Source organism: Cylas formicarius, unplaced genomic scaffold (assembly GCF_029955315.1).
Source record: "Cylas formicarius isolate icCylForm1 unplaced genomic scaffold, icCylForm1.1 PGA_scaffold_1__22_contigs__length_36826433, whole genome shotgun sequence".
Taxonomy (NCBI): domain Eukaryota; kingdom Metazoa; phylum Arthropoda; class Insecta; order Coleoptera; family Brentidae; genus Cylas; species Cylas formicarius.
The window spans coordinates 21,912,331-21,931,914 of NW_026844264.1; the positions used below are offsets into that span (position 1 = coordinate 21,912,331).

Below are 19,584 nucleotides of genomic sequence, written 5' to 3' on the forward strand. Positions count from 1 at the left end.
TTTTTGGAGAAACAAATAATTGTACCAAAATGACGGTTCCGCTAGTATCGCAGAATTAACGGAGCTTCAGGTAGTAGTCAGAAACCTTAACATAATTTAGTATGGTACGTGAAAGCATTAATGAACCACCTTGTATGTTGTACATGAATTATTTGTATAAGACTAAATCGCAAAGTATTTCTGGTGTACTGTATGAAGGAATTCCGCCAAGAATTCCAATAAGTAATAAAAGGAATTACGGTGTACACTCTTCCGTTTACCCCTCGGTATCAAAAACCTGGCCAGTAAAATCGCCAATAACTTATATCTATATCTATCAAGCATTTCTTTCCTCTGTAGAAATACGCAAAAATTAATTTATTTAGTTCATACGTGATACGACACTTTGTTTTCCATAATTTAATTAAAAAAATAACAGCGGAGAAAGCGCTTGCACTGACATCATGTAAATAATGTTAACGATTAATAAGTTTTCTTGCATACTTAATAACCACGTTACCATGGACGAGGCGACGTTTTTTAAACAATTAAAAATGTGTCGAGTCGTACCGAGACACAGCAGCTTGCCCAGTTAAAGGAAGCACAATTTCAATAAAGCTGTCGTCCTTCACCCACTGCCAAGGCGAGTCATTGCTCCTTCTGGTATAACTTACAACCAAGATAAACAATCCGTTTAGCATAAACATTTCGAGATTCGAGTCTTACCTAAAAAATTGTTAATTCCAAAATGGCAAAATGGTTCACTTAAGAAAATATCCGCTCCTCACGACCGCGCACACAGGTACCGTGAACCGAAAAAAAATCCAAAAAGTCAAAACACAGCCGCGTTCGACACGTAATCCATCAGAAGGCGTTGAAAAAATTTTTTCGTTTCGTTTTCAAAAACGCCAGCATTTTACACGCAACCGCCTCGCGTATGTCCGTAAGTGTGTTTCGGTGTCAAGAAACAATTCTTCGTCCCTATATCCTCAATCGGTGAACCACTTTATAGTCGGCTGCTTCTTCGACAAACTTTTCTTCTTCAGTGTCTTCACTGCGAGCACGGCGAAGAACACCGATGGGAACAATTAAAAACACTCCGATTGTTACAGTCCGAGGAAGAATGCTGAACCACACGCGGCTCCCACTCAAAGGAAAGACGAAAAATTCAAAAAATATATCTCGAAAAAAAATGAACGTCGGGACGTTGGAACGAGCTCTCGCGTGCGGGGGTGGGTTTCACAGGGATGATGACGTTTCGGCACTCCGTAGAAAAACCCAGCGACGTATTCTTGGCATCATAGGCGGTCGATACTGGACATCGAGGACCAACCAAAGAACTCCCAAACGAAGAACCCCCACCTCTCCCGAAGAATAACTGTACCTGTTGTAGATTTACACAGAGGTAACCTACTTATTGCAGAAGTGGGGACTGGCGGTGGTTCAGATTCGAAGATGATTTCGGTGCACGGCTCCGACTGATGCGGGCATTTTGGATTCCACATCAGAGTGTGTTCTAGTTTAACTCTTTGTTTCGTTCCTATTTTGTTGTTGTCGCGGTTTGTACGCCGACACTAGTTTCTACGAACCACGCTGCTGTAATTAATTAGTTTGTTTATTATTTTTTGTTACTTAAGACGGTTCCCACAGCCTTATCGATAATTATTATGGTCGGTACCAATTACGTTTAGTAAAATTATTTTTTTGATTTTTGACACTATGTGCATATTACTTTAGGAGCTCTTGCGATTCGTTCATAATTTAACGGAAAAAGCATTTTAGTTATCCGATTTGACAATGTAAAATTAGGTTATAAGTAAAATTTACTATTTAGCTATGGTTATCATCTTACAAAAAATGTACCAAACATTTTTGACATTGTCAGAGTTTTTTTATGAAATGATTTTCCAGTACGGTAATTGCAGTTTTATTGTTTTTGTTGTATTTTCAGTTTGACATTTTTATGGTTAGTTATATTTCTCTTCCTGCAGTAATAACCACAATCAAAACAGCAGTATTTAAAAAATAATTTCATAAACTGCATTTTGTCAAAAGAAAAATATTCAAGATGTTAATTATTCTTCAAAGAAACTTCCCATAGGCAACTGTAATACTTTTTATAAAACTTCTGGATTCCTCCTGCGTCGTTTTTTGTTGAGTCGAACTAGCTAACGTTTCGCCAATTATTCTATTGGTTTCTTCAGAGCTTGACTGAAACAGCAGTTTCAAGCTCTGAAGAAGCCAACAGGATGATTGGCGAAACGTTAGCTAGTTCGAATCAACACAAACCTACGCAGGAGGAGTCCAGAAGTTTTATAAAAAGTATGATAATTATTCGATAATACAAAATAAAAGTAAAGAAAATAACAGCAACAAATTTTCAGACCAAAAACAAATACTTCTTAGTTACCCAAATTTTTGGAAGATGAAATTTACTTGCATTTTTAAATGTATAGGTATACTAAAATAAACACTTTCTTCCATTGAATGTGGTCAGTTTATTTAACCTTATACGCCTCTATAGAAATGTCAGAATTTGGAGTCGGGTACAACACTTTGACCTTTCACTAAGTTTGTATAATGTATGAGAGAAAAAAAAACTAAGAAACACAAGATTGAATCGAAAAATGCTTAATAAATAAAATATTTTGTCTCAATTTTTGTTTGAGTTTGTTTAAACATAAAATAAATGGTCAATCCACTAAACCCTACTTGACAATTGGAACGAGTTGTTTGGTTTTGGTGACAATGGTCAAAAGGGGGCCCTGGTGTTACTAAAATTGACTTGGTGATCAATAACCTACGACAAGAGTTTTGCACAAGGTTAAATATAAAATAATCATAATTGTGGTATAGTTTTATTATTATGAAAATGGAAATAAATAACAATAACTTACCAATAACTCACTAACAGTCATGTACTACTCGGCAATTAATATTTACAAAACCTAGTTATTTTTCTTTGTACTTCACGAAATGTAAGCATCCAAATTCTATAAACACGATAACAACAATACAACAAAAAAAATAATAAAATTGATAACATGATTTTTTTTTGAAAAATTTGACTAAATTATTTCCATATTGAAATAAAAAACATAAATTTTTCACTCTGATCTAAACGTTAATGCACGTTGGGTATTATCTAGAACTAGGTTTAAAATTCGAATTTTTTGGTTAACAGTTACTTACTTAGCCGGATTAAATACCTAAATGTAATGTGCATGTAATTACTGACTTATGGGAGCTGCAATATCAGTTAAGTAATCTGGAAAATCCAAATTTCTGATTAACTTTAGAGATTTCATTGGGATTTTAGGTTAGCTTAAAGTTTTCTCAGATTTTTTCTTGAGGAAATATTTTGATATAGCATTCTGAATTGTTTTTTAGTAATTTAAAAAATCAAAAATAAAGTTTAAAGAGCAACCTATCTGAGTTTATGCATATAATATGTAATTGGTGAACATTATCAAGAAGTGATTTTAAGAATCTATGAAAACTATTAAAATTTCGATAGCGATGCCTTAAAACGTGTTGCTGCTAAATATATTGAGGCACTGAACATAAAACACAATTTTTAAACTTAGAGTGAATTCTCCAAAAGCCATAATCTTAAGTTAAGCCGTACAAAATCTTTATTATTGGCTTTAAATATTTTGATGGATGACACAGGGACGCTTCGTGAATAATGCTAAGAACTTGGACTTGAGCTAAGTTCTAAAGAACATTTAAAAGGAATACTTCAAAAGGCATATACGGCATTAGAAATATTATACGGTAATAGACAAATTTAGGAGTCCCTTGTGGTATCAAATTTTAATTATTGTAATTTTGTATAGGGGTTTTCTTTAGATAATGAAACAGAGTGTAGAATTCAAAAAATTCAAAACCAATGTGTACGCTTTGTATATGACTTAAGAAAATGATTGATTATATAACTAATTTTTATAAACAGATTGGGTGGCTTAGAATGAAATGTCGTAGAAGACTACATTTCCGTACTTTCTTAATAAAGGTTATAACCGATCCCGATACTCCGTTCTCGATTCGGGAACGAATAGTGTTCAGGCGCGAATTTTAGGGCTAGGGAATTTTTAACAATGCCTCATCGTCGGAGTTCCATGTTTCGGAGGAGTTTTCCGTATACGTTTAAAATTAAATAAAAAAAGAGAGTTACTGCATCTGCAGAATTTTCTGTAGAGATTTTTTCTGGGTGCTTTTTTTTCAGTTTTTCTCATGCATTTGTTATATCCATGCTTTCAAAATTCGTAGCTGAGATAGAACTTCATCATCAATTTCTTTTTTAATTTTGTTGTGTACTATTTAGCCACGCACTGGTTCAGTAGAGTAGTTAATTCTTAGCTAGACTGCGCCACTCGACGGTACAACTACAACTCAGACGTTTTTTATTATTATTGTTTTTATGCAAGAATATTTGAAGTTATACCATGAAAAAATGCTCAGACGGGCAATATGCACAACCAACATGTCGATGACAGTTCTTCAGTTTGACTAGCCTCGTTAAATGTTCAGGGAAAAACGAGTTAAGTGTGTGGAGTAAGAAAATGGCGCAAAGTTAACGTTATTGTGTGAAATATAAAAATATCATATAACCCTGAGGTGCATGTCTTTTTTTAAGTGTTAAAAAAATCGTCAGAAGCCTAGTAGATAAAACTTAATCATCATTTTTCCGCTACAGGTAACTAAGTAAATCTAATATCAAATCACATCATTATGCTGAACAATCGTACATCGTCAAAATTTGGGATTATTGTTGTGGCGTCACTCGAATTATCCGGCGAACCAGACTGTCCAAGCAAACTAAATACCTTAATCCACCGGCGTCGTCTTCCATTGTCTAACGAGCAAACGAGAAATACAGTCTGTTAACGAACTGCAGTTTTAAAACACATTGTTTTGAGAATTACGTGGAATTAAAATATATCAAAAAAAGCATAATATAAAGTTTAGACATTTGCCTTAATTAAAAATAATTGTCCTGTCTGCAATGTAACTGAAAATTGGAAACTATAAAAAATGTTACTGAAATGTATGACGAATGGGAGCGAGCTGTAAGATGTGCAATAATTATTTGCCAGTAACGTTATCTTTATAATTTACTTACTGGATTTGTTTACATTACTTGTAAACGCTAAACTTAACTTTAACAACAAATGATGCAATTGGCATAACCTCAATGATTTTATTACAATATTATTGAAAAATCTGTTCGTATTAATAGATATAATTTAGAGAACAATTTTAACAACTTTAGGTAAATATGACTTCAAAATTATCATTCCTTATGGAATAATTTTAAGTGGTTCTCATTTTCTGGCACAAGAAATGTTCTGAAACAAAGTTATATTTTCTACTTTCTCATTTGGTGTTACAAATTCAATTCTTTTTATCATTATAGTTGTTATTTCTTTTAAATTGTCGTCTTAATGACCAAAAATATAAAAAGACCCAAATACTAGATTCAATGCTAAAATTTGTACTACGGAATAAAATGATACAACAAAAAATTTTTCAAATAGTAAAAAATTCCGAATTTAAAACTAGATGATAAGAAAATGTGTAATCAGATTATAACAACTGTTCCCAAGGACAGCGACAGCGATCTAACTAGTATTCATAAACATAATTGTAAGTATGTATATCCTACGTGTATTTTACTTGTGTCATTTACAAAGTTCGTTATTTTTAAGGCACACACACACTCGAAGGATGTAAGTAAATTTTCAAATATTTGATTTCAATTAATATTTTAATTTATATTAAAACCCTTACAATCCTTAACATGAATTTCATAGTGTCGTGCATATCCGCAACCCTTTTGGATTGGGTAGAATAATAAAAGCCTGGTGGTTTTTCAGGTAACCGTATTATAATCTATATAATCTATAAGTTATGCTTACAAAATCTGTTAAATAAATGTGTTTATACCGGTTTTATAGCGCTATAGAAAGATACCTACCTAGTATTTTTATCACAAGTCAAAATCGAACCATTCTTGTACCATAATTATCCCAAATCATTTTCGATCGTATGCTAATTGTACCAGTAACAGATGAGATTTTCGAACAGGTGGTCGGCGTTTTTTGTGAAACGCTCGGATCCGTTTTATTTCTTCAAAACACGGTTATGTGGTTCGCGATGTTTGACATATCTTTGCTATAAACGAATATTTTCTGTATACCTAAACTAAAATAGTATATTATAAGTTTTATCAACGATACTATAGTCACGCGTTTTATTTAGGTTACAAACGCAGTAAGCGCTTAATAAACGAAAGTCTAAATAAGTTTATAAAAGTTTTTAGGTAACATTTTTGCAAAACAGCACTGATATATTGACTGAGAGAGGGGTGACATGACTATCGGAACTGACCAACGTCAAAATCAGTATTCGTGTATCGAAAACATCTGATCTCGTACCTAAAACGCTCGAAGTTGCTCGGCAATATATTTTTTTCAAAAATTTGTTAAGTTGATTTACTGTGAATCATCAGTTTCCGAAAAATATTGTGCAAAATTGAGGGAACTAAAACATTTTTTAAAGGGGTCCAGAATTAGTGTGAAAGGTTATCTGTGGGTGCTATTCACAGAATTGTAAAACAAACGCAAGGGCTCTATAAGTTAGTTACTTACTTATACAACTAGAGCGCCAAAAACCATTTCGCGCTCACGTTGTCTATAATATTTTTTTTAGAGCTGTATTGAAATCCGATGGAAATACCATGTTGTTGTTGTTTTGAAGTAGCCAGTTGACGGCTGTGGAAAAAAGTAATGTTTGCTATACTAACTGATAAAGAGAGATGGATGGAAATTTGAGTACTACCACGATACAATAATATCTCTATAATTTTAATAGACGCATGCAATAAAAAAACAAATAAAAAATACTGCATGTAACATAGATAAATAAATTCCATCTATAATGAGAAAAGACTTGGTTTTTGTGAACCAAATCTACTCAAACGCATTGCACATTTTATAGAGTCGGATATAACCTGCATTCAGCCACGGTCTCCTTACTGATATGATGGTTTAAAGTTTTATTTGGATTGCTAAGTTTATGTACTTTTTGTAGATTACTGGCGTGAACATCATAAAACGATAACCAAGCTTGTTGTTGTTGTCTATGTCAGAAACAAAAAAAAAACAAAGCTTATCATTTTTAATTCATTATTTTATCTACAACTTCTAACTTGTTTTTTCGTTTCTACATTATATTCAAATATGATGAGGTGGTGGCTAAACAAAGTTACCAATTTAATCAGATGGAATAAACTGTATTATCTATAAAACGAATATATGTATTACAATAGGTGCTCTTTGTCGAGCTTCCTTTCTCCGGATTAAACAATGAAGGCAAAAAGTCTACAAAAATCGAACACAAAAGTTAACTTGACTACCAAAACAACCTGTTACATTTCGGCTTGTAATAAACCGCAGCAAGAGCCTTTACGGTTAAATGCATATTTACAGCTACCTGTCAGATTTAGAACGATACAATGGGCTAAAATATCGCTTCAATAAAAGGTAGGTAAATCCATGTAAAATAATAGAATGGTACAGATAGGTGCAAAACCGAAGCAGTTGACTGTTGCGGCGAACCGTGGAGAATTTTTCGGAGATCTGCTCGAAAATGGAGCTATAAATCTTTATCAGTTTGGTTTGGACGTAAGCCGAAATAATTTAAAAAAAAGGATAAATGGAGCACCTTTTAGGTATCACCGTGGCTAATAACATTGCGGTTCGTAAATAGCTTATTCTATAGGCGTCAACCCATGCAACGAAGTCTTTTGGAATATAAATATTCGGTGTTAATTTGTTCTTAATAACTGACAACTTCGATAATTCATATGTTTTTACAGATATGGTGGTAAACGCACAGACCAGCATGCAGACGAAAAATATTATCGCACCATACGTTAAAGCTCAAAGCGATACCCAAAGATTATAAAGAAAGGAAGCGAGTAGAAAAATATTACTGTGCGAATGCATGTATTGCTGTGTCGATGCACAGTGAAACGGTTATGTGAGAACCGGCCAGTAGATTGTTTTTTTTAACTAATGCATGTTTTGGATGTCTTCATAAAAATTCCACGAAAAACTGAGTATTTAGATTTAAATTCTTTCATTCTGTTGGAAAATTTGGCATATATTTCTCCATTTTTGGCACTTACTTAAAGAAATTAATGTTTTTTTTTAATTGTAGGAATGATCATTTAGCAATATAATACCATTATTACATTTATATCTTAATTTATATTACATCTTATTTATATTAATATATATTTAATAAGTTTTTTTTATAAGTTTTGAAAAAACTTCCACGGATTACTGTAATACTATTTACAAATATTCTGGATTCTTCCTACGTCGGTTGTTGATGTGTCATGTTCAAAATAAATAAGAACTAAAAGTTCAGATTTTCACGAAATTATATATTTTTACATGACAATTGTTTCGACAACAACGTGTCTTTATCAAATGTAATATTTACCAACTACCTGTTACTATATGTACCGAAAAATGACCATAAAACCTTAATTAATATTGCTGTGGGAATTTAAGTTCTATAAAGGAGAGGTATTTAAATCTAATTGATCGTTAAGCAATACATTTGAATGTCTCATTTTGTTAGTCTCCATGGCTTCTAATAAGTTTAATTTTATACTTTTTGTAGCTCTATGTAAAATATCAAAATTGTCGTCAAAAATGTGTTTTTCTGTGTTTAAGTGTGTAGCATAATTAGAATCTAGACTGTTGTTTTTAAACGCTCTTTTAGTTCGTTAATGCGTTTCTTGAAGGATTTACCCGTTTGTCCAATATAAATTTTAGGACAATATCCGCATTTTAACCTGTAGACACCTGATTTTTGAGATTTTGGACATTTCGTTTTATCGTTTTTTAAAAATTTTCCTAGTGTTTTGTTAGTTCTGAAAGCTATTTTTAAACCACATTTTGACAGATGTTTAGAAACTTTTTCATTAGGTTCTCCTATGCATGTAATTGTTTTAAATTGTTTGTGTCCCATATTAGGTTTCGGATAAATAAAATACTGTTGTCTGGATTTGTTTTTTATTTATAATTTTATCTATAATGAACGGATTGTAGCCGTTGTTCAGTGCAATTTGTTTAATGATGGTAAGTTCTTTGTTGTAATTTTCTGTTGAGAGTGGCGTATTAAGAAGTCTGTGTATAAAAGAGTGAAATGCAGCCATTTTGTGTGTATAAGGGTGATTTGAGCTGTATGTACGACTGTGTCCATGTGTGAAGGTTTATGATTTAAAAATCTAATTTATTTTGCTCTTTCGTTATAGTTAAGTCTAAAAAATTAATAGAGTTATCCCGTCCAATCTCGATAGCGAATTTTATACGATTATGTAATCAGTTAATGTAATTTAAAAAAGAATTCAATTGTCTGTCCGTTCCAACGAAGCAAGCAAAGACATGATCCACGTTTCTATACCATCATAGAAAACTTTAACTTAAAGGATGTTCTAGTATGATATTTTCCAAATTATCCATAAAAATCTAGGCTAACAAAGGACAAAGTGGGTTTCCCATAATCAAACCTTCTTTAGAGATGTAAATCTGTCCATTAAATTCAAAATAATTTTGGTCCAAAGATACTATTAAGCAATCTAATAAATCTTTAACCTTTAACCGTTAACCTGTTTCCTGTGTTGTGTTAGAAGGGATTTTGATATCTTTAATTTTGTTGATTAATTCAAAATAATTTTTCATTGAAAATATTGGTTTAAAATCTGTGTGGAACTTTAAAATATTTACTAATTTTGTTGAGAGTTTAACTCTGCTGGAGCTGTTACATAAGACACGACTGGTGTAATGGGCATATCTTGTTTATGTAATTTAACTAAAGAATATAATTTCGGCGGTGTGGATTCATATTTGTAAAAAAATATTTGTCTTTGACACTAAATAGTGTGGAGTTAGTAATTACTTCCTCGACTTGTCTTTGATATACCTCGGTAGGATCGTGTTTGATACATTGGAAAAGTTCTGGTTTAAGAAAATTGTTGGTTTTTGAAATAAATTCTGGGAGATCGATAGCCCTTTATCTGCACGTGTAAATATTATGTTATTTTAAGAAGCTTTGTTTTTGATAGTTTTTACTAGTGACATTTGAGAAATTTCTTAGTGTTTGTTGTTATCTATTAATTAAGAGTTTATTATATTCGCTAATACATGTTTGTTTAAATTAGAATCATTAATGTCCTTAATTGCTAATTCACGATCGATCCCTAAACCTTTTCCCAGAAATCCAACTTCATTTATAGAAAATGTTATGTCGGTGTATAAAATGTGAAACGCTGTTGTAAAATTGGTGGTCGGTATACTGTGGTCATTTTTCGGTATATATAGTAGCAGGTAGTTTGTAAATATTTCATTTGATAAAGACACGGTGTTGTCGAAACAATTCTCATGTAAAAATATATAATTTCGTGAAAATCTGAACTTTTGGTTCTTATTTATTCTGATAAATGGATTTTCATCAAGTAAAAGTCACCTCAGTTCAACCCTTTCATATTCTTTGAGAGTAGCTGATATTTTTCATCCAGTCTCTCATAGAAAAATAACGTCAAAACCAGATTAACAAGTTACAAATTTCGTTTGAGATACGAGGAGTTTACAGAAATCCATGCATATGCAAAAATATCAAAAAAAACACGAAAGAGCCTTAGGACTATGAAAAATAAAATCATCTCTTCTATCAACGAAAAATCTTAGAATCTATACATATCCAATCAATCTTAAGCCCCACTCAGCCACACCTTTCATGGCGTAGGGATGTGGCGACCCCACCGCCCAGAGGGCCACCTCTGCAAACAGCCAACCCGGTGCTTGGGGGGTAAAATCGAGCCACCCTGTCTCAGGGGGTCATAAATTCTGAGACCTGGTCCTCCAGGTTGGGGGTTGTACTGTAGGCCAGCAACCTACATATGGAAAAACTTTATACGCTGCGAATCAAACACTTTTGCCTCGGAGACGGACGGATAACCAGGATAATCGACCTAGGCTACGAAATAAGGATATTCTATTAGGCACATGGAACGTTTTAAGCTGGTTTAGACCAGGAATAGCTACAAGAGCGATCGATCAATTGGAAAGGTACCGGATGGACATTACTGCCATTCAGGAGATTAGATGGCTGGGCACAGGCAGTGTACAAATGCAGAACTCTTTAGTGTTTTGGTCAGGGTCTGAAAATATACATGAATTCGGATGTGGTTTTGTTGTAAGCAAAAAATATCGAACGGCTATTATAGCATTTAAGCCGGTGAACAACAGAATATGCAAACTCAGAGTGAAAGGAAGGTGGCACAACGTAACTATGTTCTCAGTACATGCCCCGACGAATGAAGCAGAAGATGAAAAGAAAGACGAATTCTACGAGATGTTAGAACAGGAATATCGAGCAGCTCCCAGGAACGACATAAAAATCATAATGGGGGACCTCAACGCCCAGCTAGGAAAGGAAGACCATCTGAGATGTGTAGTGGGAAGACATAGTTTACACAACGTAACAAACGATAATGGGGACAGATTGGCAGACTTCGCAATAGCAATGAACATGTCGGTTAGGAGCACTCAATTCCAAAGAAAGAACATCCATAAAATAACATGGGTATCCAACGATGGAGTAACGCAAAACCAAATTGACCACGTCCTGATAGATGGTCGTTTTTCCAGTAATATTGAAGATGTCAGAAGCATGCGGGGGGCAGATAGTGACTCAGATCATTTCTTAGTAAGATCCAAATTGAAAGAGAAACTGTCCACCAAAAGATCAAGCACGAAAGAAACGAGGAAAAAATGGGACATAAACAAATTTACAAGACTTCAAAAGGTACAAGAATATAAAGAAGCAATTAGGAACAAAATGCAAATGCTACAAACTGAAACTACTGAAGAAAATGTTGAAGTCGAATGGCAACAATTAAAGACGATAGTAAGAGAAGCAGCTAGTGAAACTATAGGAACAACAACAGGGAGTCAGAAAAATGGATGGTACGACCAAGAATGTAAAAATATATTGGATGAGAAGACTAGAAAAAGAATGACTTTTTTGGAGAACCCCACGAATGAAAACAAGGAGATATTTAATATAGCACGTGCCAAAGCCAGAAGACTACTGAGAAAGAAGAAAAAGGAACATTTGGAGGAAAGAGTAAGAAGAATAGAGGAAAACAACACGAACAACCAAGTAAGAGAATTTTATAGAGGAATAAGAATCGGAAAAACAGGACAGACGATAAGAGAACTAAATTTTGTAGAAGATAGCACCGGAAGACTACTGACGTCGGAGGATGATATAATTCAAAGATGGGGGCAATATTTCTCTGAACTGCTTAATAGACAAGTAGATGGAAGTGACAAAGACACGCACTTCTATACTGCAGAATTGGAATTGGAACCGCCTACACTAGATGACGTTAAGAAGGCTATCAACAAATTAAAGAACTACAAATCCCCAGGGCAAGACGAAATTAATGCAGAACTCGTAAAGAACGGAGGAAATGAACTACACCAAATGATACACCAGATCATATCAACTATATGGAAACGCGAAAAGATGCCAGATGAGTGGAACAGTAGCATAATAATACCAATCCATAAAAAGGGAAAGAAAGCGGACTGTCGTAACCATAGAGGAATATCATTGGTAAATACCACCTATAAGATAGTGACATTGATCCTTGTGCAGAAACTAACACCATATGCCGAGGAAATATTAGGAGATTACCAATGTGGATTCCGACCGGGGAGGTCTACGACGGATCAAATCTTTATAGTCCGCCAGATTATGGAGAAATGCTGGGAATTCAATAAAGACATACACCAAATATTCTTGGATTTCCAGCAGGCCTACGACTCAGTCAACCGGGATCAGCTATGGTATGCAATGAGGGAATTGGGAATCCCATTAAAATTAATAAGTTTAACTAGAATGTGCGTAGGGGGCTCCAAAGCAAAAGTACGAATTGGTGAGACTACGTCAGAAATATTTGAAATACATACAGGCCTGCGACAGGGAGACCCTCTATCCCCTTTGCTTTTTAACCTGGCTCTGGACTGGGCCATGAAGAAAATCTCTCCCCAAATAACACCGGGTTTCGCAACGGATGGTACGAAACTTATGTTAGCCTTTGCCGATGACATAGATGCTGTGGCACATAATACTATAGATGTTAGAGAAATATTCTCCTCTTTTGAAAATCATGCTCAAAGAATGGGATTAAGGATCAACGAAGCTAAAACTAAATATATGATAACGTCTAAGAACCCCAGGCAAAGAATACGGCAAAATATTACAATAGATAACTACAATTTTGAAGTCGTAAAAGAGTTCAAATACCTAGGAGCGACAATAACAGATGACAACAGGAACGAAAAAGAGGTAGCCGCACGTATTGCATCGGCAAATAGGGCTTTCTATGCGCTATCAGGATTCCTTAGATCCAAAATACTTACAAGAGGAACTAAGATAAAAATATATAAGACCATAATACGCCCTGTTTTATCATACGGTAGCGAAACGTGGGTCCTAAACAAAAGAGAAACCGACAAGCTTCTGGTCTTCGAAAGAAAAATACTACGAGCGATTTTTGGATCAACCAGGGATATTGTAACAGGAGAATGGAGACGTCGAAATAATAATGAACTTGAACAACTATATGGTGTGGAAAACATAGTAAGATGTATTAAATCTGGTCGACTGAGATGGGCAGGGCATGTTGTTAGGAGCAATGATCAGAGACTCTTAAATATCATATACTGTGAAAGGCCAGAAGGAAAGCGATCTGTTGGCCGACCTAGAAGGAGGTGGAAAGACGCAGTTACGGAGGACGCGAGGAAAATGGGTATAACCCTTTGGGAATTGGAAGCTCAGGATAGACAGAGCTGGAGGACAATAGTGTATGCGGCCAAGACTCACCCAGAGTTGTAGTGCCAAAAAGAAGAAGAAGCCACACCTTTCACCAATATACGAATCAGTCATACGAGACAATGTTCATGCCCTCCATTTAGCTCCGCCCCTCTCAAACAATATAGAGATACAGACTAGAATGCGAGCCAGTTTTAGTTAAGCTCCGAAGAAGCTACGAAGCGTCAGCAAGGTGTATTCATTCGCAACCGACGCAGGAGGAATCCAGAAGATTTTTAACAGTAATCTTTTGTACTTTGAAATTCTGTATTAACTAATTATTTTACTGTTTTAATAACTGTTGCCTCATTGTTAAGCCTATGTTGGCATTTTTCAATATCAAAAATAGTTTGTATGTTTGTTTTAATGAAATCTATGAATTACTTACTTAACCAAAAATTGGCAGTGTAAATTGAAACAGTAATAATAGTACAGTAATGTAACACATGGAGCAAATCCTGTCGAATTTCAAAGTTTCTTATTCTCTTATTATTTTTAATTTTTTCACAAAAAAAAACTATTTAGATAAAGCAAAAATTTTGGAAATCAATCGAGATTTGGTAATAATTCACAAAAATGGACAGCAAAAAATAGTCGAAATTATTGTCGTAATAATACGATATTCAATTGAGGTTAAATCAGAAAACATCACATATCACTATAAAAGTTAGATTAAATTCAAATTCAAAATTAGTGTGATGTCAATATAATGAAAAATTATTTTTGGAATTTTGTATTTTAGTTAACTATTTATTAATATCAAATTATTCCCAACGAAAATATCTTTGTATTTCTAAAAAATGTTAATTAAATTATTGTTAAAATTATAAAATGAGAAATTGCAATATTAAAATTAAATTAGATTATATTTTTTTTTAATTGATAATTTGAAATAAAAAATTGAAATCGCTTTACGGGCATAGGTAAATTCAACCCTGTAAACAAGTTAAAGATCAAATCTAAATAGATATATTTATTTATTATATTAGAGTACATAATATGCAAAACGTTTTATACTTTATATAAATGTAACCAATAAATAAAACGTGTTCCTTAACGATTTAAAGTGAAGTGACATATCTTCTCAGTTCTTCTTGAGTGTCGAAAATCATCACGTGGAAAGGTGATCCAGGTACTAATTCGCCAGCCCACTTAACTTCGACTCGGTAATCCCCAGGTTCAGTGGGATCATACTGAAAAATATTATTAATTCGAAATCAGCCAGAAACATTTGATAATAAATAGGATTGGTAGTAATAGCGTCGTGTTTGGATTGTTCATCTGCTTTTTTTTTTTTGATAAATATATAATATTCCAAAAAATATCTATAAAACTATTTCACTTTTTTTGAGATAATATTTTTAAATGCGGGGTAGACGCTGGGATAATGTTAGATGCGAAACAGTATTTTTTTTAAGGGTATTAACTTAAAAACAGCATAAAAAATGTTTTTAGTTTAATCCAAAACAACAGCAATATTTTTTTAATGTTAAAAGTAGATGCCGTTTATGCCATTCCATTTTTTTCCGAAATAGTAATTTTGGCAAAATAAGATGATAAAACGCAAAAAATGTGTTAAATATTGAAATATTAAAATATTTGAAAAATGGACGCCATGGTCACAACACAATTTTCTCTATCTCTATCCATTTTCCATAGACTCTTGAGTTTGGGGAACCCTGTATAGAGGGTGGTCCGAATAATAATGAGAATCTTTAACAGCGTATTCAGCAAATAAAAATATATAAAAGTGTGTTTAAATTTTGCAAAACGATTTTCCTATTTTTCAAAAATCTCTTCTATGTTTTGCTTTTTAAACTTATTTGGTGTTATTGCCACTTAATTTATTGAAATAATACAAAAAATGATACACCAATACGCAATTTTATTAACAAATTTAGGGACCCTCATCAATTTTGAACAAAAATGGTCTCTTCAGTTTTTTGGCTAAAAGGAAATGTTTTCGAGAAAAAATATTCTTCGAACCATTTTTTTTATTTATTAAATTAATTAAAACGGTATCACGAATGCTACTGGTTAAATAAAGACAATTTTATCTATGCTATACCATTGACAAGTTGCGAGGACGCCCTTACCTTGCATAGTATTGTACGGTCTTTTTGACTTTCCCGTTGCATTTCAACTCTAAAAGCACCTTTCGGACCCCTCACCCTGACAGTCAGTTGACCCGCTCCTGCGCCTCTGGTATCGCAAATAAACCTAGACTGGAAAGTCGCCAACACGCCATGCTCGATACCGGGTCCGTATACACGCACCTACAAAAAAGGGGCGGATTACGATCACTGGCATCAAACGTCGATGATTGGGAGCATACTTTACTGGCGTCAGGGGTGCCAGCAACGCGCAACAGAAATGGCGATCCTTGCACGTGCTGTCCGGCATATTTAATAGTGAGATTGTGTCTACCAGCTTCTTGAGGTTTAACATTTAATGTGAACGTTCCGTCGCCGTGATCGTATAATTCACAATAAGCAACTTTGCGTGGTCCCGAACAGTGTGCCGTTAGCTCACCGGGACCTGCTCTCCTAGTGTCGATCCAAGAACGAATTTCCCTGCCGACAACCCCTTGGCGTAATCCTTCGCCCGAACATAGTACCTGAAAGATATTAATAATATCTTTTTTGTATTAACTATGACAAAATATAACAAGATTGCTTTCGAAAATTCGTCGGTGAGCGGGGCAAGTTCGTAGCAAATAGCGCGAATCAGCTTTTTATTTTAAAAAGAAGGCGCTTCGCGGATTCTTATTCTAGAGGGACGCATTGTTTTTCTATCGTGCTCATGAGGACTACTGTGGAACTTCCGCAAAATCGATGTAATTTGATTGTGAATACACCCTGTATAAAGTGTCCTTCATATCTCGTCGAACTTCAAAGTTACGGCACACTTCGGTAAATATTAAAATTTTTACTGGTAATTGCAATTTAAAATTATATTTATTCAAATATCTTCCGACCCCCGTATTATAGACGAAACCGTAAACTTTCTCTCTCGGCACAGTTTACGATACTGTACATATCAAATTATCACATCTTTAAAAGTTTTTCATGTATCGCCAATAATTCACCCACCAAAGCGGAAATTTCTAGGACCTATTAGATTTTCTTGCCCACAAATGACGTACCCTGTATATAATTCCAACAATGTTCGAAATAGGGGACATAGCCCTGGATCTCCTTCGTTTCCTGGTATCCGAATTTTTCCAATGGAGTAAATGGTTTTCAAGAAACTACTTATATTCTGAAACCATGCAATACGTGCAAATATTTTCATTTGTGACAGCGTATGTGATAGACGAAAACCGTAAATACAAAAATTGTAACTCTTGATGCGGTTTACAATATTGTTTAAACCAGTTAGCCATATTTTCTACAAATTTTGATTTGCGGCTAATAATTTACTCTGGAAAACAACAGTTTTCAGGGTCATTTATATTTTTGTTCATAATTGATTAACCCTGTATATAATCAAAAAAAGGCTTGAAATAAAAGTTATAGTTAACAGTTTCTGAGAAACTAATTTTTTTCAGGAAACCAGAATATCCCAAAAAAAAGTTTAAATTTTTGTTTAAATACTCGCGACAGTTGCACGGTGCACGGTGCACACGGTTTCAACAACTTAAACGTGGGTGTGGACTTCTACCTCTGTGATAAATTTTAAGCCAGTAGCTGCAAATTTAAGACAATTGCTCTATTTCTAATTATAGCACGGAATATCTTAAACACCATGTACAACAGGTAAAAACGTAAAATACAAAAGTTTTAGCTGTAAATATGGGCTATAGGACCATATGAAAGAAACTGACAACTGAAGCACAGCCTTCTAGTTATCTCCAATTACCATGTTAAGGGGACCCCAATTTTCAGTTTTTGGCGAAAACCGGACATATCAGATACATTCATGAAAATTATCAAGAATAAAGATTCGTAGGATTGGATCTAGTAGATCTTCTGCAGGATATTTTTTTCTGATCGCCTAAACGGTTTTCTAGAAATGATTTTTTTCTTGGACCCTTGCAAACGAAGTTTTTAATTTTTAAAAAACCTTCCCGACCCCCCGCCCCTCCCTCACCCAATTTCAATAGGTTCCGTTAGTGGACCAAAAACTATTTGATGGCCAAATTGGAAGTTGATAGCTGCAAATTTCGGACACTTATCGTGTTGCATAGCAAAAAATACTAACGTTTTACACTCGGACAACCAGATACTGATAGAGCCCTAATTTGAAAAAGAAACATATACATATAAACTCAGCATAATGTGTACATATAATAAGAACGAAAACTAATTCAGTAGGACAAAGGAAAAGTAATAGGAAAAAAATGTATAGCGGATTTACAGGGGAGGTATGACGAGTAGAGTGGAATAGTTTATTGCTCAAGTAAAAATTGTGACTTAATTAAATGAGACGGCGAAAATTCACAAGCATTAAATGTATTTAGAATAAATGCTACATTATAAGCGATGGATTTTTTAAAACCCTCTTTATGATGTCAAGGAACCGTCAAAGTAACCCTCTCTACGTAAATTTAAATCATGCAGTTCTGGAAAAAAATTTGTTGCTCGGGAAACGCGGTGTTTTATATTTTATGATTTTATGCACAATGCCAAACAACAAAGGGGTTTATTCGTCAAAGTCTCATGGCGTTAAATATTTCTTGCTCTAACAAATCTTAAATTTTGTAATTTTTGCTAAGCTTTAGCTTAGATCTAATATGCACATACTATAATTATCGGATGTTTAAAATCTATTCATCATCCACAATATTTTTAAAACGGTAATATTTCCGGTTATAGAGGAAGTTACACATTGTGACAGAGTCCGGCCCTGGCTACGAAAAAAAAATCCGGAACGTTCAATAATCATCTCGAGAAAACTCTGCGATCTATGACAGCGAAACACGGTCGAACAGGTCTCATATATATAATATAATATGAGATGTAAAGATGTATATCATATAATACATAAATGTATAAGTAATGTGATGCATAGTGAATAGTGTTGTGTATATAGTTTTAGCTCTTCTTGACTTTTATTCTGGAGAGAATAAAATCTCAGTTCAGTTCAATTTGATTGTTGTATTTGACGAACCTGAAGGATTTTAATTTTAAAAACGTAACAGTATTTATAAGGAATAGAATATTATGTTGAAATGAATATTAAATAGAATATGTATCACTTTTTTAAATTTGTTAAAAATAGTCAAAGGCAGGTCCGCTATGATTTCCAGTTATAATTTTAAACAATTTTCAAGTTATGTTGGAACAAACGATGTTCAGATTTTCACAAATTCTAGTGTATATGATAGCAGTTTCGGCAACACCGTGCCTGCACCAAATATCAAATTTTCATAATTATTAAACTACAAGTTAATGAAAAAAAAAATTGAAAAACTGCAAATCCTGCAAAAGTTCTTCTGAACCAAGAGTTTTGCTTTAATGCAAAACATGATTTGACGTTTCATTGAATACGAGTTTGATCTGACAGTGATAAGTGCAAAAAATTCTAGATATTTTCATGCAATTATTTTTGCTGTTAAATTTAGTTTGATCGACGAAAAAATGCTTGCTGAGTGCAAAACGTGCGATCAGCAGCAGCAAATTTCGTAGAGCTAAAACTAAA

The 19,584-nt window shown here is 33.8% G+C and overlaps 1 protein-coding gene across 1 annotated transcript in view; it reads right to left on the bottom strand.

The window, feature by feature from the left end:
* Window positions 1-14,919: 14,919 nt before the first annotated feature.
* LOC132696303 (filamin-C) overlaps window positions 14,920-19,584 on the bottom strand; it is a 30,448-nt gene continuing 25,783 nt past the window's right edge. Inside the window, exons 17-19 of the mRNA XM_060661054.1 lie at window positions 16,277-16,558; window positions 16,038-16,217; window positions 14,920-15,134 (exon numbers count right to left, since the gene is read on the bottom strand). Of these exons, the coding sequence (XP_060517037.1) occupies window positions 15,003-15,134; window positions 16,038-16,217; window positions 16,277-16,558 (594 nt within the window). The 3' untranslated portion in view covers window positions 14,920-15,002. The remainder of the gene's footprint in view (window positions 15,135-16,037; window positions 16,218-16,276; window positions 16,559-19,584) is intronic.